At 43.5% G+C, this 21334-nt stretch overlaps 1 protein-coding gene across 1 annotated transcript; it reads left to right on the top strand.

Moving 5' to 3' along the window:
* Positions 1-824: 824 nt before the first annotated feature.
* On the top strand, positions 825-20778 carry LOC139578144 (apoptosis inhibitor 5-like). The gene is made up of 14 exons (XM_071405395.1): positions 825-1130; positions 1935-2096; positions 2283-2376; positions 10595-10660; positions 11588-11739; positions 12138-12344; positions 13685-13789; positions 13902-13991; positions 14757-14941; positions 17593-17686; positions 17846-17902; positions 17998-18077; positions 18583-18728; positions 19776-20778. Exons 1-14 carry the CDS (start codon positions 1056-1058, stop codon positions 19853-19855), a joined length of 1593 nt encoding a protein of 530 aa, XP_071261496.1. The 5' UTR covers positions 825-1055; the 3' UTR covers positions 19856-20778.
* Positions 20779-21334: the final 556 nt, after the last annotated feature.

The raw sequence follows: 21334 nt of genomic DNA, 5'->3' as shown, positions 1-21334 counted from the left end.
TTTTTAGTGGTGTAAAGTAAATACGTAAAAATACTTTGAAGTACTACTACTTAAGTAGTTTTTGTATCTGTACTTTACTATTTAGATTTGACAACTTTTAGTTTTACTCTACTACAGTCCTAAAGAAAATATGTACTCTTTACTCCCATGCACTTTCCTTGACACTCAGACTTACTCGTAACATTCCCGAATGCTTAGCAGGACAGGAAAATGGTGAAATTCATGCACTTATCACGAGAACGCGCGTCATCTCTACTGCTTCTGATTTGGTGGACTCACGAAACACAAATGCTTCGTTTGTAAATGATGTCTGAGTGTTGGAGTGCCCCTGGCTAGCCATACATTGTTTTATATAAAAAATAAATAATCTAGTTTGCTTCATATAAGACATTTGCAATGATTTATAGTTTTCTTTTATAAGTATATTTAAAACCAAATACTGTACTTTTAGACTTTTACTCAATTAGTATTTTACTAGGTGACTTTTCACTATTACTTGAGTCGTCTTAATAATAAATAAAATTAAAAGTGTAACAATTGGGTACTTTTTTCCACCACTGAACATTTTTGCATAAAGTTGATGTCAGACAAGCTTTTGGATGCGCTCGAGTTGGTCCGAAAGCTGTGCCATTAAAAATGTATCATACAGTGAAAGTAAAGGTCCATTGTCCCTACTTTATGTATAGGATATGCGTTTGCCATCACTGTCATCAAATGTATAACTTCACTCGGACAGTGTAAACTAAAGTATTGTAGGGAAGAAGTCCGCGCGTTTCAGAACGTTGATGCGAGTCCCTGAAGCAAGCGCATGCGCACTAATGTACTTCCTGATACTAATTTTCGTAGCAAGGCTAGTGTACGTTGTTGGAACGGACAACGGGGTTTCATTCGCAGCGTTCTAGAAATTTCCTCTCCCCATCCCCTTTTCCAGTACACAGCACGTAATATTGTTTATGTTTGGAGAAATTCTGGACTTAAAGGAAATTATTTAAAGTCATATCGGTGGAATATTGTTTGTATTATCATCTCGACAACACGCAGTTGGACGCACGCTGATGGCGGTCACTATCGAGGAGCTGTATCGTAACTATGGGATTCTTGCTGATGCCAAGCCGGAGGATCTGAGCCAGGTATGCATGAGATGGATGTCTAGTTATCTAAGTAATTGAAGTATCTTCCAGAGTAGCTCCACTTTTTTTCTTCAAATAAGGTACAGTAGTGGAAGCCAGAGGTGAAAGTTAGGCCGAACCACACGCATTGGTTAAGTATAGTAACTAGCTAGTTAGCATCTCATGTTAAACTAACGTTAGCTTGCTAGCAAGCTAAAATGGGCCTAATTTGCAAGCTAATCCTGTTCCACTTGATTTACCCGGCGTTTGTATCGTAGTTTTCCAGGTAACTCATGGAACTAACGTTAACTATGCGCTATTAATTTACATGTATAGCAAGTAAGGTAACTAGTTAGTTACTTGACGATGTTTTTAATACATTTTAGTAGGCTTAGCGAAGTCAAAACAGAGAACACAGACAGCTAGCTAGCTTCATGCTAGCCAATTGATTTGACCTGACCCCTATCACACTAGCTAAATAGCGGATAGCTAGCTAACGCTGATTGCCTTGCACAGCTCCTGATTTTTTTTTTTGTTGAGCCATGGCATTATTTGCAACTGGTTAGATTTACAATGTAAAAATCAAAGGCGCTCTCTCTTAAGTGTTGTTAGCTAGCTAAGTTAGGTAGTTACTACTACTGACAACTTGCTAGTATAATGCCAAGGGATTCAAGTATTGCATGCTTGTTGGGCAGAAGTCTCATCTCTAGTCTACTCAGTATTTTGACCAACACTAAACTGGAAGCTTTTGCATTCATGTAGGACAGTGATGTCCTAATATTACAAACTTGTTAATGTATCAAATTGTTTGGATCTATCCTCCAGCACAAAGATGCCTATCAGGTGATCCTTGATGGCGTGAAAGGGGGTCCTAAAGAGAAGCGCTTGGCAGCACAGTTCATTCCCAAATTCTTCAGCAGTTTCCCAGAGCTGGCGGATGCAGCAATCAACGCTCAGCTTGACCTGTGTGAGGATGAAGACGTCTCGGTAATGATTTTAGGCACAATCGTATCCATTTGGGTAATTCCATTGTGCAGAATGGGGAAGAAAGAAAAAAAAGTTTGATTTTAATCCGTCAATATATAAGTGTAGCTGTATATCTAATGCCTGGTCACAGTAGTCCTACTACTCTGTTGCTCACCGGTTGTTGGTTCTTCGTCTTTCCTCCTGTAGATTCGGAGGCAGGCCATCAAAGAGCTCCCCCGTTTCGCAGCCGGGGAGAACATCGTCAGGGTAGCAGATATCCTCACCCAGCTTCTCCAGACAGGTACAGTACTCTTAAGCTAACCCGCCTAGACATTTTCACATGTAACTTAGTGTTGTTGTGATACGAACATTTTAATTTCGATACCAGGCCAAGTATTGCTTTTACCACAGAGGGGGGAGTGGCCTAGTGGAATATACATGCATACTGATCTGCATATCATTATGGCAGTAAGGGAAAATACTGCATGAAACCTTCTTTAGTCTTCACTTAATAAACACAGATCGAATCCTTCATAAACACACACACTACTCTCTCCCACACAAACACACATCTCCCTCCCTTCATCACACTCTGTTTCCTTCTCTCTCATAAACACACTGCCCCAAACTTTTAAAATGTTAGGCACCAAACAGAATTGAAGTAACACCAGAAGGAGAATGTTTTTAATATAGTTTAGGCCTACATGAATCCTTCCCTTTTTTTTTAGAAGCACCTGTCATGAGTAGCAGACCCTTTTCCTTTCTTCCTGGGCCTATCAAATTAGCCTAGACACTATTGTCAAGTTACCGGGTTGTTAGCTAGCTAGGTAACATGACTGAACAACATTGTTATCAAACCAATAATTGGTTACCCCGGATTAGTTTAAAACGGCCCGCGGCATGGTTTGTGAAATTATATAAAGTATTATAGAAAATAATTCTTCATATCTCCTTTGGTCAGTAAAAAGATTTATACATAACAGACAGTGCAAGGAGGAAATAATTTAAAATACATAATAGGGGGATAAAACTGTTAGAAAGGAATCCCATAGAAAGAAAAAAGGTGTCTCTGGTAATATGGGTCATATTTTTACCCGTTTAGGCTTGTGCTCAATTGACTCTGGCACTCGGGAGGCTGCGTCACAGCGAACTTGCAGTCTACTCAGACTGGCCTGTGCCCATAGTTATAACAGGCAATGAAATTATATAATGTATCAACTTTGCTCACGCTACTCCGATGTAACAAATGTAACAGAAGATTCAAGGACTGCAGTGATGCATTGTTGTCTCTACCTTCTTGCCCTTTGTGCTGTTGTCCGTGCCCAATGTTTGTACCCTGTTTTGTGCCTGCTACCATGTTGTGTTGCTACCATGCTGTGTTGTCATGTGTTGCTGCCATGCTATGTTGTTGTCTTAGGTTTCTCTTTATGTTGTGATGTGTGTTTTGTCATGTTATTGTTTTAAACAAAAAAAACAAAAATCCCACTCGCCATCACGGCTAAATTCCATTTTAAAAACGGATAGAGTAATAGATCAAATTAAATTTTATTTGTCACAGGCGCCGAATACAACAGGTGTAGACCTTATAGTGAAATGCTTACTTATGAGCCCCTAACCAACAATGCAGGTTTAAGAAAAAATAGGAATAAGAAATAAAAGTAACAAGTAATTAAAGAGCAGCAGTACTATAGCAAGATTATATACAGGGAAAGCCCAGAAGCAGGCGAGTGAGGTGGATGTTATTGAACTGGCGCATACCAGTGGCTGTTGCTTGAATTCAACTGAATTTATAAACATTTTATAACAAGCGCCAGCAGGTTCGGTAGGGCTGAAAAAATCGGTAGCATCATATGAAACGTTACTGCGTTATTCTAAAACTGTTGGTATTGTGATGTTTTGGTAATGTACGATTACCATGGGAACGTTACCGGTATGCCGAGCAACACTCGTACCTTGTATCAAACCAATGTAGCACATGCCGTGTTGAGGGGAAATGTTTGTACTCTCCTGGGAGTGGACATTATGTATACCATGGTGGCGTTTGTACTCTCCTGGGAGTGGATATTATGTATACCATGGTGGCGTTTGTACTCTGCTGGGAGTGGACATTATGTATACCATGGTGGTGTTTGTACTCTGCTGGGAGTGGACATTATGTATACCATGGTGGTGTTTGTACTCTGCTGGGAGTGGACATTATGTATACCATGGTGGTGTTTGTACTCTGCTGGGAGTGGACATTATGTATACCATGGTGGTGTTTGTACTCTGCTGGGAGTGGACATTATGTATACCATGGTGGTGTTTGTACTCTCCTGGGAGTGGACATTATGTATACCATGGTGGTGTTTGTACTCTGCTGGGAGTGGACATTATGTATACCATGGTGGTGTTTGTACTCTGCTGGGAGTGGACATTATGTATACCATGGTGGTGTTTGTACTCTGCTGGGAGTGGACATTATGTATACCATGGTGGTGTTTGTACTCTCCTGGGAGTGGACATTATGTATACCATGGTGGTGTTTGTACTCTGCTGGGAGTGGACATTATGTATACCATGGTGGTGTTTCTACTCTCCTGGGAGTGGACATTATGTATACCATGGTGGTGTTTGTACTCTGCTGGGAGTGGACATTATGTATACCATGGTGGTGTTTGTACTCCTGGGAGTGGACATTATGTATACCATGGTGGTGTTTGTACTCTGCTGGGAGTGGACATTATGTATACCATGGTGGTGTTTGTACTCTCCTGGGAGTGGACATTATGTATACCATGGTGGTGTTTGTACTCTGCTGGGAGTGGACATTATGTATACCATGGTGGTGTTTGTACTCTCCTGGGAGTGGACATTATGTATACCATGGTGGTGTTTGTACTCTGCTGGGAGTGGACATTATGTATACCATGGTGGTGTTTGTACTCTCCTGGGAGTGGACATTATGTATACCATGGTGTTTGTACTCTCCTGGGAGTGGACATTATGTATACCATGGTGGTGTTTGTACTCTCCTGGGAGTGGACATTATGTATACCATGGTGGTGTTTGTACTCTGCTGGGAGTGGACATTATGTATACCATGGTGGTGTTTGTACTCTGCTGGGAGTGGACATTATGTATACCATGGTGGTGTTTGTACTCTCCTGGGAGTGGGCATTATGTATACCATGGTGGTGTTTGTACTCTGCTGGGAGTGGACATTATGTATACCATGGTGGTGTTTCTACTCTCCTGGGAGTGGACATTATGTATACCATGGTGGTGTTTGTACTCTGCTGGGAGTGGACATTATGTATACCATGGTGGTGTTTGTACTCCTGGGAGTGGACATTATGTATACCATGGTGGTGTTTGTACTCTGCTGGGAGTGGACATTATGTATACCATGGTGGTGTTTGTACTCTCCTGGGAGTGGACATTATGTATACCATGGTGGTGTTTGTACTCTGCTGGGAGTGGACATTATGTATACCATGGTGGTGTTTGTACTCTCCTGGGAGTGGACATTATGTATACCATGGTGGTGTTTGTACTCTGCTGGGAGTGGACATTATGTATACCATGGTGGTGTTTGTACTCTCCTGGGAGTGGACATTATGTATACCATGGTGGTGTTTGTACTCTGCTGGGAGTGGACATTATGTATACCATGGTGGTGTTTGTACTCTGCTGGGAGTGGACATTATGTATACCATGGTGGTGTTTGTACTCTCCTGGGAGTGGGCATTATGTATACCATGGTGGTGTTTGTACTCTGCTGGGAGTGGACATTATGTATACCATGGTGGTGTTTCTACTCTCCTGGGAGTGGACATTATGTATACCATGGTGGTGTTTGTACTCTGCTGGGAGTGGACATTATGTATACCATGGTGGTGTTTGTACTCCTGGGAGTGGACATTATGTATACCATGGTGGTGTTTGTACTCTGCTGGGAGTGGACATTATGTATACCATGGTGGTGTTTGTACTCTCCTGGGAGTGGACATTATGTATACCATGGTGGTGTTTGTACTCTGCTGGGAGTGGACATTATGTATACCATGGTGGTGTTTGTACTCTCCTGGGAGTGGACATTATGTATACCATGGTGGTGTTTGTACTCTGCTGGGAGTGGACATTATGTATACCATGGTGGTGTTTGTACTCTCCTGGGAGTGGACATTATGTATACCATGGTGTTTGTACTCTCCTGGGAGTGGACATTATGTATACCATGGTGGTGTTTGTACTCTCCTGGGAGTGGACATTATGTATACCATGGTGGTGTTTGTACTCTCCTGGGAGTGGACATTATGTATACCATGGTGGTGTTTGTACTCTGCTGGGAGTGGACATTATGTATACCATGGTGGTGTTTGTACTCTCCTGGGAGTGGACATTATGTATACCATGGTGGTGTTTGTACTCTCCTGGGAGTGGACATTATGTATACCATGGTGGTGTTTGTACTCTCCTGGGAGTGGACATTATGTATACCATGGTGGTGTTTGTACTCTCCTGGGAGTGGACATTATGTATACCATGGTGGTGTTTGTACTCTCCTGGGAGTGGACATTATGTATACCATGGTGTTTGTACTCTCCTGGGAGTGGACATTATGTATACCATGGTGGTGTTTGTACTCTCCTGGGAGTGGACATTATGTATACCGTGGGGTGTTTGTACTCTGCTGGGAGTGGACATTATGTATACCATGGTGGTGTTTGTACTCTCCTGGGAGTGGACATTATGTATACCATGGTGTTTGTACTCTCCTGGGAGTGGACATTATGTATACCATGGTGGTGTTTGTACTCTGCTGGGAGTGGACATTATGTATACCATGGTGGTGTTTGTACTCTCCTGGGAGTGGACATTATGTATACCATGGTGGTGTTTGTACTCTGCTGGGAGTGGACATTATGTATACCATGGTGGTGTTTGTACTCTGCTGGGAGTGGACATTATGTATACCATGGTGGTGTTTGTACTCTCCTGGGAGTGGGCATTATGTATACCATGGTGGTGTTTGTACTCTGCTGGGAGTGGACATTATGTATACCATGGTGGTGTTTCTACTCTCCTGGGAGTGGACATTATGTATACCATGGTGGTGTTTGTACTCTGCTGGGAGTGGACATTATGTATACCATGGTGGTGTTTGTACTCCTGGGAGTGGACATTATGTATACCATGGTGGTGTTTGTACTCTGCTGGGAGTGGACATTATGTATACCATGGTGGTGTTTGTACTCTCCTGGGAGTGGACATTATGTATACCATGGTGGTGTTTGTACTCTGCTGGGAGTGGACATTATGTATACCATGGTGGTGTTTGTACTCTCCTGGGAGTGGACATTATGTATACCATGGTGGTGTTTGTACTCTGCTGGGAGTGGACATTATGTATACCATGGTGGTGTTTGTACTCTCCTGGGAGTGGACATTATGTATACCATGGTGGTGTTTGTACTCTCCTGGGAGTGGACATTATGTATACCATGGTGGTGTTTGTACTCTCCTGGGAGTGGACATTATGTATACCATGGTGGTGTTTGTACTCTCCTGGGAGTGGACATTATGTATACCATGGTGGTGTTTGTACTCTGCTGGGAGTGGACATTATGTATACCATGGTGGTGTTTGTACTCTCCTGGGAGTGGACATTATGTATACCATGGTGGTGTTTGTACTCTCCTGGGAGTGGACATTATGTATACCATGGTGGTGTTTGTACTCTCCTGGGAGTGGACATTATGTATACCATGGTGGTGTTTGTACTCTCCTGGGAGTGGACATTATGTATACCATGGTGGTGTTTGTACTCTCCTGGGAGTGGACATTATGTATACCATGGTGTTTGTACTCTCCTGGGAGTGGACATTATGTATACCATGGTGGTGTTTGTACTCTCCTGGGAGTGGACATTATGTATACCGTGGGGTGTTTGTACTCTGCTGGGAGTGGACATTATGTATACCATGGTGGTGTTTGTACTCTCCTGGGAGTGGACATTATGTATACCATGGTGTTTGTACTCTCCTGGGAGTGGACATTATGTATACCATGGTGTTTGTACTCTCCTGGGAGTGGACATTATGTATACCATGGTGGTGTTTGTACTCTGCTGGGAGTGGACATTATGTATACCATGGTGGTGTTTGTACTCTCCTGGGAGTGGACATTATGTATACCATGGTGGTGTTTGTACTCTCCTGGGAGTGGACATTATGTATACCATGGTGGTGTTTGTACTCTCCTGGGAGTGGACATTATGTATACCATGGTGGTGTTTGTACTCTCCTGGGAGTGGACATTATGTATACCATGGTGGTGTTTGTACTCTCCTGGGAGTGGACATTATGTATACCATGGTGGTGTTTGTACTCTCCTGGGAGTGGACATTATGTATACCATGGTGGTGTTTGTACTCTCCTGGGAGTGGACATTATGTATACCGTGGTGGTGTTTGTACTCTCCTGGGAGTGGACATTATGTATACCATGGTGGTGTTTGTACTCTCCTGGGAGTGGACATTATGTATACCGTGGTGGTGTTTGTACTCTCCTGGGAGTGGACATTATGTATACCGTGGTGGTGTTTGTACTCTCCTGGGAGTGGACATTATGTATACCGTGGTGGTGTTTGTACTCTCCTGGGAGTGGACATTATGTATACCGTGGTGGTGTTTGTACTCTCCTGGGAGTGGACATTATGTATACCATGGTGGTGTTTGTACTCTCCTGGGAGTGGACATTATGTATACCATGGGGGTGTTTGTACTCTCCTGGGAGTGGACATTATGTATACCATGGTGGTGTTTGTACTCTCCTGGGAGTGGACATTATGTATACCATGGTGGTGTTTGTACTCTCCTGGGAGTGGACATTATGTATACCATGGTGGTGTTTGTACTCTCCTGGGAGTGGACATTATGTATACCATGGTGGTGTTTGTACTCTGCTGGGAGTGGACATTATGTATACCATGGTGGTGTTTGTACTCTCCTGGGAGTGGACATTATGTATACCATGGTGGTGTTTGTACTCTCCTGGGAGTGGACATTATGTATACCATGGTGGAGTTTGTACTCTCCTGGGAGTGGACATTATGTATACCATGGTGGTGTTTGTACTCTGCTGGGAGTGGACATTATGTATACCATGGTGGTGTTTGTACTCTCCTGGGAGTGGACATTATGTATACCATGGTGGTGTTTGTACTCTCCTGGGAGTGGACATTATGTATACCATGGTGGTGTTTGTACTCTGCTGGGAGTGGACATTATGTATACCATGGTGGTGTTTGTACTCTCCTGGGAGTGGACATTATGTATACCATGGTGGTGTTTGTACTCTCCTGGGAGTGGATATTATGTATACCATGGTGGTGTTTGTACTCTGCTGGGAGTGGATATTATGTATACCATGGTGGTGTTTGTACTCTCCTGGGAGTGGACATTATGTATACCATGGTGGTGTTTGTACTCTGCTGGGAGTGGACATTATGTATACCATGGTGGTGTTTGTACTCTCCTGGGAGTGGACATTATGTATACCATGGTGGTGTTTGTACTCTCCTGGGAGTGGACATTATGTATACCATGGTGGAGTTTGTACTCTCCTGGGAGTGGACATTATGTATACCATGGTGGTGTTTGTACTCTGCTGGGAGTGGACATTATGTATACCATGGTGGTGTTTGTACTCTCCTGGGAGTGGACATTATGTATACCATGGTGGTGTTTGTACTCTCCTGGGAGTGGACATTATGTATACCATGGTGGTGTTTGTACTCTGCTGGGAGTGGACATTATGTATACCATGGTGGTGTTTGTACTCTCCTGGGAGTGGACATTATGTATACCATGGTGGTGTTTGTACTCTCCTGGGAGTGGATATTATGTATACCATGGTGGTGTTTGTACTCTGCTGGGAGTGGATATTATGTATACCATGGTGGTGTTTGTACTCTCCTGGGAGTGGACATTATGTATACCTTGGTGGTGTTTGTACTCTGCTGGGAGTGGACATTATGTATACCGTGGTGGTGTTTGTACTCTGCTGGGAGTGGACATTATGTATACCGTGGTGGTGTTTGTACTCTCCTGGGAGTGGACATTATGTATACCGTGGTGGTGTTTGTACTCTGCTGGGAGTGGACATTATGTATACCATGGTGGAGTTTGTACTCTCCTGGGAGTGGACATTATGTATACCATGGTGGTGTTTGTACTCTGCTGGGAGTGGACATTATGTATACCATGGTGGTGTTTGTACTCTCCTGGGAGTGGACATTATGTATACCATGGTGGTGTTTGTACTCTCCTGGGAGTGGACATTATGTATACCATGGTGGAGTTTGTACTCTCCTGGGAGTGGACATTATGTATACCATGGTGGAGTTTGTACTCTCCTGGGAGTGGACATTATGTATACCATGGTGGTGTTTGGGTCGGTGTCAATAGGAGATATGTACCGTCTGGGATGCTGTTGGACCAATATTTATACTCTCTTCTACGTTGTTGTTTACAGACGATTCGGCCGAATTCAACCAAGTGAACACAGCGCTGGTCTCCATCTTCAAGATGGACGCGAAGGGTAAGAGTCCATTTTTATTTTTATTTTTTTTACATTTTATCTCATGTATGAGTATGTTTTCAAACGTGAGATGACTGACAACTTCACTAGTCAACAGGCAGGATGCCGCGCCTCGTGCTCTTGTGTACACTAGTGAAAAGGCAGGATGCCGTGCCTCGTGCTCTTGTGTACACTAGTGAAAAGGCAGGATGCCGTGCCTCGTGCTCTTGTGTACACTAGTGAAAAGGCAGGACGCCGTGCCTCGTGCTCTTGTGTACACTAGTGAAAAGGCAGGACGCCGTGCCTCGTGCTCTTGTGTACACTAGTGAAAAGGCAGGATGCCGTGCCTCGTGCTCTTGTATACACTAGTGAACAGGCAGGGCGCCCTGCCTCGTGCTCTTGTGTACACTAGTGAACAGGCAGGGCGCCCTGCCTCGTGCTCTTGTATACACTAGTGAAAAGGCAGGACGCCGTGCCTCGTGCTCTTGTGTACACTAGTGAAAAGGCAGGATGCCGTGCCTCGTGCTCTTGTGTACACTAGTGAACAGGCAGGGCTCCCTGCCTCGTGCTCTTGTATTCGTGCAATGCTCTAAAAAGAAAAGAGTAGTTCAAAAGAAATTGTATTTTTCCCCCAGATGTTTTCATACCTGACTGTATTCCACGCTGTCTGTTATGTAGAACTCTGAACAACGAGTTAGTAAACATGTGGTAGACCTTAATTCCAAATGAATGGGTGAACTGGGCACCGGAATAGTTAGAAATATTAAATGAACCATCATAGTTAGTGGGTAGTCATAGTTAGTTCGTTGAGGTGAGCATAACATGGTTATAATACCCTTTTTTTTGCCTCGGGCGCCCCCCCCCCCCCTCCCCCCCAGAGGCAGGACTTCTGCATAGCCTCTTTATGTCCTGTGGCTAACCAACCTGTATTTCTCTATTCTGTCTCAGCTACACTAGGAGGTCTGTTCTCTCAGATCCTGCAGGGGGAGGACATAGTAAGGGAGAGGGCCATCAAGTTCCTCTCCATCAAGCTGAAGACCATGCCTGAGGACGCCATGACCAAGGAGGTGGAGGACTACATCTTCACCGAGACAAAGAAGGTCTGTTCCATAGCACTCTGCTTTGGTAGCATCGATCCGCGTGGTGAACTAACTCCCTGCTTGGGGCTGGTTAGTAGAGCTCTTTGTGAAAGGGCTTGGATAGATTAGAATTCATTTTTATTATTATTAGTTTACAAACTGAATACAAGAGCTCTGTAGGAGGGATCTGTCACCTAGTTGGATGTAGGATATATTTCTAGCTGGTGACTCCTGGGTCATTTTTATTAGAGCACATCGTAGCAAAAACGTCTTGAAAGCAAAAAATTACTTTCTTGTTGGACAAGTCCTGGTAGTCCCTCCCAGTTTGTCAGTTTTCTTCTGTTTGGTGCCTTCTGAACACGACCCAGCCCTGTGTCCCACGTTGACCCGTGTCCCGCGTTGACCTGTTCCTACCCCAGGTGCTGGAGGACGTGACTGGGGAAGAGTTTGTGCTGCTGATGCGTATCCTGATGGTGCTGAAGGGCCTGCAGACGATGAGTGGACGGCAGCAGCTGGTGGAGCTGGTGGTGGAGCAGGCCTTTCTGGAGCAGGCCCTGAACCCCGCTGACCCCGACACTGTGGACCGCCTGCTGCAGTGCACGCGCCAGGCCCTGCCCCTCTTCTCTGTGAGTGATACACACACACACAGGCCATATTAATATACTCCACCTCTTCTCTGTGAGTGATACATACACACACACACACACGCAGGCCATATTAATATACTCCACCTCTTCTCTGTGAGTGATACACACACACAGGCCATAATAATATACTCCACCTCTTCTCTGAGAGTGATACACACACAGGCCATAATAATATACTCCACCTCTTCTCTGTGAGTGATACACACACACACACAGGCCATATTAATATACTCCACCTCTTCTCTGTGAGTGATACACACACACACATACAGGCCATAATAATATACTCCACCTCTTCTCTGTGAGTGACACACACACAGGCCATAATAATATACTCCACCTCTTCTCTGTGAGTGACACACACACAGGCCATAATAATATACTCCACCTCTTCTCTGAGAGTGATACACACAGGCCATAATAATATACTCCACCTCTTCTCTGTGAGTGATACACACACACACACACACAGGCCATAATAATATACTCCACCTCTTCTCTGAGAGTGATACACACACAGGCCATAATAATATACTCCACCTCTTCTCTGTGAGTGATACACACAGGCCATAATAATATACTCCACCTCTTCTCTGTGAGTGATACACACACACACACATACAGGCCATAATAATATACTCCACCTCTTCTCTGTGAGTGATACACACAGGCCATAATAATATACTCCACCTCTTCTCTGAGAGTGATACACACACAGGCCATATTAATATACTCCACCTCTTCTCTGTGAGTGATACACACACACACATACAGGCCATAATAATATACTCCACCTCTTCTCTGTGAGTGATACACACACAGGCCATAATAATATACTCCACCTCTTCTCTGTGAGTGATACACACACACAGGCCATAATAATATACTCCACCTCTTCTCTGAGAGTGATACACAGACATTCTAACATACTATACTCCACTTAGTGTCTTCCAGTACAGTGAGTTCATAGTCATTTTTGTGTGTGTCCTGTGGGACTTGAACCTGCGACTTTGGCTTTGCTAGTGCCACACTCTTACCAACTGAAGCAACTGCTTATCTCCTGCTCACAACACACAGAGTATCACCAAACACTGCAAAACTTTTGTTTTACAATGCTCACTGTCACCACATACACTGTAATTGTTTGCAAAATGCTAATTGTGTTTGTGCCTTTACGTCTCATTTTTACTTATTTTCTATTTATGCATGTTTGTTCAAGCTTCTGACCCCCCCCCCCCCCCCCCCAATAACAAATGTTCCTCAGAGACAAATAAACTTTAACTTCCTGAGCTTGAAACTCATTATTTTTACACTTCCAGAAAAATGTCCATTCCACCCGTTTCGTCACTTACTTCTGTGACCACGTCCTGCCCAACCTCAGCTCCCTGACCAGTCCCGTGGCTGATCTGGACATTCAGCTGGAGGTCAGTTATCACCCTCCCCTGTACCAACCGTACAGAGTTCAGGCAACTAGTCCTCCATGTTGGCTCCAACATGCCGGGGACAATAGCATTGACATGTGGTGTGTGTGTGTAGGTGCTGAAGCTGCTTGCTGAGATGAGTCCATTCTGTGGGGACATGGAGAAGGTGGAGACCAACCTCACCATGCTGTTTGAGAAGCTGCTTGTAAGTAACAGCCTTGCGCATCTCAGCCTTCTAATAATGGGGTTAGGAGGGCTTTCACCAGACTGGTACCTTCTAATTTGGTTAGGAGGGCTTTCACCAGACTGGTACCTTCTAATGGGGTTAGGAGTGCTTTCACCAGACTGGTACCTTCTAATGGGGTTAGGAGGGCTTTCACCAGACTGGTACCTTCTAATGGGGTTAGGAGGGCTTTCACCAGACTGGTACCTTCTAATGGGGTTAGGAGGGCTTTCACCAGACTGGTACCTTCTAATGGGGTTAGGAGGGCTTTCACCAGACTGGTACCTTCTAATGGGGTTAGGAGGGCTTTCACCAGACTGGTACCTTCTAATGGGGTTAGGAGGGCTTTCACCAGACTGGTACCTTCTAATGGGGTTAGGAGGGCTTTCACCAGACTGGTACCTTCTAATGGGGTTAGCAGGGCTTTCACCAGACTGGTACCTTCTAATGGGGTTAGGAGGGCTTTCACCAGACTGGTACCTTCTAATGGGGTTAGGAGGGCTTTCACCAGACTGGTACCTTCTAATGGGGTTAGGAGGGCTTTCACCAGACTGCATATCTCTATATCTAGTTGTTGATTATTGGACCAGCTTACGTAACGGTCTGATTTATCAGACTGGTGAAAGGCCAATGTACCAAACAGACCGTGCCGAAGTATGAGGCCGGTTGTTGGTTATGGTGTGTTTTGGCTTAACTGGTCCCGACGGGTAAAAGGCTAACTGGTCCACCCTTCCTCCCTGTGTCTAGGAGTTCATGCCGCTGCCTCCAGAGGCGGAGGGTGAGAACGGCGAGAACACGCTGAGCGACGAGCCCAAGCTGCAGTTCAGCTACGTGGAGTGTCTCCTCTTCAGCTTCCACCAGCTGGGCAAAAAGCTCCCTGATTTCCTCATTGACAAGATCAATGCAGAGCGCCTCAAAGACTTCAAGATCAGGTAGAGGAGGGTTTGCCCCGTAACGTTTTTGGCAACGTTCGCTTGTCTTTTTGAAAAGTCTTGGTGTGTTGTGGGAACGTTTGGCATTTCAATTTATTTCAGTCCCCATTTTCATCAGAGTCATCTGCGTTTTCACAACACTTCTGTTTAATTTGTATTAGTCTCTACTGTAGCGTGTGGGTGCCAGTAATGTTAGTGATTTGTTACCGCGTCGTAGTTTTAATTTATTATTTTTTTAAGTCAGTCTAATACCCTTTTACATACAGACTTTACTGAATGTTGCCTGTCGTTTTTAATCTGGCCATGTTTTATTAGAACCTAGTTCTTACAGTCCTGTTTTGACCACATTCCTTCCTGGATAAGTCTTTTCTACATGCCGTCCAGTGTGGGACTAGATGTGGATGGACGTCTTATTTGAATAAATCAGTTGGAATATACACCCATCACAAAGAAATCCACTATTGGATAGATAGTTTTATGCAAGTCCTAAGAAACATAAATAATGTATTTTCAAAAGATTAGAATGGCATATTTCGAGTTGAATGATGTTACTAGTCTGTGCTTCCTATATGGCTGAGCCGTTCACATGAAATCAATAGGTGTTTATTGATCATTCAACAAACTAGGCCTACTTGGGTTACCCTGACTACAGTCGACACACACACACACAGTGAGCTCAAAGCATTGGGACAGTGACACATTTAGTTGTTTTGGCTCTGTACTTCTTGCACTTTGGATTTCAAATGATACAATGACTGAGGTTGTAGTGGGCAGTAGTATTTGATATATGTGTATATTATATAAACGTCACATTCGACTTGTAATAAGACCTAAGCAATTAGCCCATTAAATGAATTGTCTTTATCTGAGTCCAGAGGATAAACAGAATTGTTTCAGGAGACTGTAGGGGATTTACAGTAGTAGACAATGAAGAAATGTCTGAAAAATTGAATTTTAAATACACGTGTATTTAATTACGCTGTAAAATGAATGGATAGACGTACAAGGCATCCACTTAAGGTACAAATCATTAACAAGCATTATTCTAAGCATTTGAGTTGTTTGGCTTCCACATCTGAGTTGTTGACCACTAGCGTTACTTTAAAGTTAACCTCCAATCCGAATATGGGACCAAATAGTTAACCTGACTACTTTAATACACAAGTGAATTTGCCCCAATATTTTTTGTTCCCAAAAATGGGTGGGATGATATATACACAAAGTTCTGTAATTTCTAAACGGTTCACCTGATATGGATGAAAATACCCTCAAATGAAAGCTGACAGTCTTCACGTTAACCTCAGTCATTGTATCATGTCAAAGTGTTGAGAGTATACAGTCAAAACAACAAATGTTTCACTGTCCCAATTGGAGCTCATTGTATTTTATAGTAGGCTAAGAATATAATGAAATATAACAGAATAAATTACACACAAAAAAAAAACATCCCCGCATGGCAACGTGTGGAACTGCTGAAACATATAAATAAAGAGCCCAAGGCAAGTCCGTGTTTTTAAAAAAGACAATTTTAATCCACTTTTTCTCCTTCCTAACCTCTGTTATGTTAGGGGGTAGGGTCTCACATTGAGTATCTTCTTTATACACTTAGAAAATAATAGCGTTCTATCGTTTCAAAAGCATTTGAGTCTCGTGTTCAAATTTCACATCCTCCGTGGGGCTTTTGGAGTTGCATTTATGCAATTGAGCAAAAAATAGACGTTTACCTGATTTCGGCTACATTATAGCATGCTAAATGTTTCTGAGCAGTGATAGATGGAGCTGTCCCACCTCTACTTATTTAGAATTAAACAAATAAACAGACAGATTCAGTGAAACAAAATCACTTTAAAACAAGTCACATGCTGGTTGGGAGTAGGCCTAGGCTACTAAGTGACTGGTAGGGAGTAGGCCTAGGCTACTAAGCGACTGCAAGTGAAGAGCAAAATAATCCGTTAGTTAAACTACATAACATGCTGGCAAAATGGTCTGATCAATGCGAAATAATGAGCCAACTAGACAAGATGATCATGAGCAGCACTCGCCTCCACTTAGCTAACATTTCCACAGCCTAATTGTAGCCTAACCAATATCCAAACAGCAATTCAGTGGAAGAAAAGAAAAACACGTTTGTCTCAAAACAGTGTGAAACGGTGCTGAAATAGTGACTCCACACAGGTAGGCTAATGCTTTGAATAGTTTATAACAATTGAATGACTTTGGGAGTTTCAGTAAGCAACAATTTGATGCCTTCTATTGCAATAGCCTATTTTATTTCCATATTGTTTTTGTCATTCAGTGATATTTATTCCCACAGTAAGTCTTTATGGATCCATCCAGTTGTAGTTGAGAAAACAACAGTGCATGTGGTGGGCTACGCGACGAGATGGATGAAGTGACATGCCTCGCAAAGTTTACAACTGCCAGGATGATAGTAGTTAGCTGCCTAGCAACCACCAAGAGCGTGCCAATACCGCCTCAGCGTTACGGCTACGGTTCATACTAAGCCGTAGGCAGAACTTTACCGAGATCATTACTGGGTCGGTTGGTGGAAATGTATAACTAAAAGTTGGCGGGATGTTGAAGATGGCGAGAAAACCGTCTTGGTTTGAAAGGTGTATAACCCAAGTTTGTTTTTTCTCTCCTGCCTCCAGATTACAGTACTTCGCCAGAGGGCTGCAGGTATACATTCGCCAGCTGCGAGTTGCCCTGCAAGGCAAGACGGGAGACGCACTGAAGACCGAAGAGGTAGCTGTGTATCATGGCTGTTGTTTTGGTCTCCAATGATACGTCACTTGTTTTGTTTCTTCTTGACAAGCCTCACAGTTGTTCTGATTTCAATCAAGCGCTGTAGACAGTTTTCTATTGTGAGTATTCCCTGATGGTTATGTTGTCTTTCCATCTCAGAACAAGATCAAAGTGGTGGCTCTGAAGATCACCAACAACATCAACGTTCTGATCAAGGTGAGGAGTTCGAAACACTTGGTCGACCCTGAAACGCACTTGGTCGACCCTGAAACGCTAGCTAACATTCTCATTACTGTTCCCTTTCTCTGCAGGATCTCTTCCACAACCCACCGTCGTACAAGAGCACAGTCACGCTGTCCTGGAAGCCTGTCCAGAAGGCTGAGGCAGTAGCGTAAGCCTCTTTCAATGTTGTCACGGGGAATCTGGTGACCCAGAATATCGGGTTTCTGACGAGGTGTTCTTTTATCAGTCTTAACGATGCATTACACTGTCAAAAATCTAAATGGGTCAGATGTTTTCAGATCTCCAAAAGTAGTCCGTCAGGATCAGTTCAATGCCAGGCCGTCTGTTTTGTAAATCGCACTCTATGCCATAAATCTAAAATGAATTGATAAGTACCATGTAGTGTCCAGATTTGTGGAATTTAACTGAAGATGTGTCACTTAGGGTATGGGAAAACATCTGACAAACGTTGATTTTTGGAGTGTAATGTTCATTCATGGGTTTCAGTCTCATCTCAACGGACCTGCCCACATCAATGACTGATGAATGGATTTGTAATACATTATACAGGGACACTAGCAACTTGTCAGTTGCACATCTTCAGATAAAACACCATTAGATAAGGTCAGCTGGGGTCATAACACTGTGACCTTTGCCCTCTTTGCCCACCACAGTCTGAAGCGCCCGTCCGGGGAGGATATGGGTGCAGGCAGTACCATGAAGAAGCAGCTGTCCCCCCCCCTGCCCCGGAGGGACGCACGGCAGATCTACAACCCCCCCAGTGGCAAGTACAGCGCCACCATCGGCAACTTCTCGAACGGTGAGGGTGACGCTGGGGCGGCGAGGGCGGCACACTGAGCCATAGCTGGGTTTAAGGGGCACCGGGTGGAAGACAGACGTTGCGCAGACATCTGTTTTTTTCCTCATATTCTCTGACGTTTTGTTTCTCCTACATAAGTAGAATGCTCTTGGTGTGACGTAGTCACTCTGGGTGAGATGATCTACTGACTGAACTGTGGTCATGTTTTGGGGGCCTACTGATCCTCTCCAATGTGTGTGTTGGATATTGTTCACTTCCACCGTGTATTGTGCCACGTACACCCTTTCTGGTGGTGTTACTTGAGTGACCGAGGTGCACATGCTAATGATTTGATGCTAGAATGTACCTTGTTCAAAGGATAGTTATAAACTGGGTTGTTCGAGGCTTGAATGCTGAAAGGCTGACAGCCATGGTATAACAGACCATATACCACAGGTTTGACAAAACATATATTTACTGCTCTAATTACGTTGGTAACCTGTTTATAATAGCAATAAGGCACCTCAGGTTTGTGTTATATGGCCAATATACCACGGCCAAGGGTTGTGTCCAGGCAAAGTACAACCTAAGCCGTGGTATATTGGCCATAAGCAATAAGGCCCGAGGTGGTGTGGTATATGGCCAATATACCACGGCTAAGGTTGTACTTAAACACGATGCATTGCGGAGTGCCTGGACACAGCCCTTAGCCGTGATATATTGGCCATATAACACAAACCTGGGGTGCCTTATTGCTTAATTAACCCAAATAAGGCATTGTTTTCAAGCTGAGCCCTCTGTTTCATGTGAGCATTTGAGAAATCTGCAACTGAATGGGAGGAAATGTCTCCATATTACGATCCTTTTGAGCTATAACACACATGGAGTAACACCAGAAGTATTTCCCCTGACCATTTTAGCCGGTTAGTTTTTCCTTTTATAGGCTGTTGGATCCCTTCAAACTAAGGCCCAGAGGGTATTCCTGGCTAACAGTCAGAAAAATCTACTGGCCCTTACGATGATTGTCCATACTGATCCCCTGTCTGTTGTGCCCGTCTGTGATTCCAGAGCAGCGCGGAGGCTTCAGGGGCGGCCGGGGAAGAGGATTCGGGGGCAGGGGAGGCAGGAGCCGAGGCCGAATCTACTGAGTCCACCATCTCACACACACTACACACACACACTACACACACTGAACTGCAGCACATCAGGATCCCTGCCGTAACCAAGGGGGTCTCCATGACCACCGCTCCTTAACCTGTGTCCACTTGTTCTTTTTCCTCCGCCCTCCAAACACCTGTGCAAAGGAAGTTTTGTTTTTTTTGGTCGTTTCCTGCCCTCAGAGTAAATCCACGTCAAGGAGACTGGGATTTGGACGTTCCTACCTGACATTTCCACCCTCACACTCTTGCCTGGTGAAGCGATTGTTCAAGTAGATCCTTGTGGTTTTAGTTTTTTATTAGTATTTTTGTGGAACCAGAGACTGACAAGTTGTACCTGATTTGATATTTTTGTCAGAAAAAAAAAAAGTTTTATAAAGTGTTGACGAATGCATTCTATCTTGTTATTTCTTTTAAAAAAAAATCGAGCTTGGATTTGGATTGGCTTACTCTCTTCGCTACTTTGTATGAATCAAAATGTTTTCATCTGAATTTTTTTATCAAACTTGTATTGATGTCTCCACCACCATGCCCTTTTGTTTGTGTAACACCGTGTTAAAATAAGACAATTGCATTGAAAACCAATGTATTCTGAATTTTTAGGTAGTAGAAAAACCAGATTATTTCCTCTGCAAAACAGGTTGTGTGACGCTGAATAGATCATCATTACAAAGTTAATTTGTTTAATTGGACATTGGTTGTCATTCGAATCAGCCAAGGCAGATTGAGGACTTGGGAGTTCAATTTTAATTAACTCCCAAGTAACTTTTCTACTAAATTTAAATGAGTTTAGAACCTCAATTTGAGTTTTCCATTAATGTTTTGCATGCTTTTTTATTTTATTTTAATTAAATATTTCTCCCCATAAATGTTATTTAAAAACTTTTGGATTAAAAAAAGGAAATCAAATCTGATTGGCATACATTATCGATTTATTTCTGAGTATTTTTCTACCAAATGGTCCTTCAAACCTTTTCCTCACTATGCAGTATACAGAAGTTGACCTGTTTGTTGGTTCTCTGCTTTATAGTTTGTTTTGTATCGTCTGTATAGTCAATCGATGCAAAAGACAAAACAGACTCCTGGGGGGCATTCGGGTTGAAGGAAACGTAGCAACTGTTGATTTGAACGCAACCGGTGCTGTTGGTACGTACTGTTGCGCAGACATCTCAATCACAGTACTGGTACGTACTGTTATGAAATGTTGCTACAAAAAAAGACCACCTGAATACAACTCCTTGTTTTAACTTGTATCGAGCTTCACTTGCTAGGATTCGTTAATTTGATTTGATTTAACTTTTTTTTGTGAAAACTGGTGTTTTCTGAAGCCCACGTGACCTTGCTGTCAAAGGAAGAGTAAGGTATCTTGAAGGAAATGACATCCCACTGTTTCCTGTAGATCTGAGAGGAATTAATATATATTCATGTTATGGTGGATTGCTTCGTCCTGCCTTGTGATTTGCTGGGTGG

This window comes from Salvelinus alpinus, chromosome 6, assembly GCF_045679555.1.
Source record: "Salvelinus alpinus chromosome 6, SLU_Salpinus.1, whole genome shotgun sequence".
NCBI classification, from domain to species: domain Eukaryota; kingdom Metazoa; phylum Chordata; class Actinopteri; order Salmoniformes; family Salmonidae; genus Salvelinus; species Salvelinus alpinus.
The sequence above is the reverse complement of the archived record's forward strand: the minus strand, read 5'-3'. Positions and strand labels throughout refer to the sequence as shown.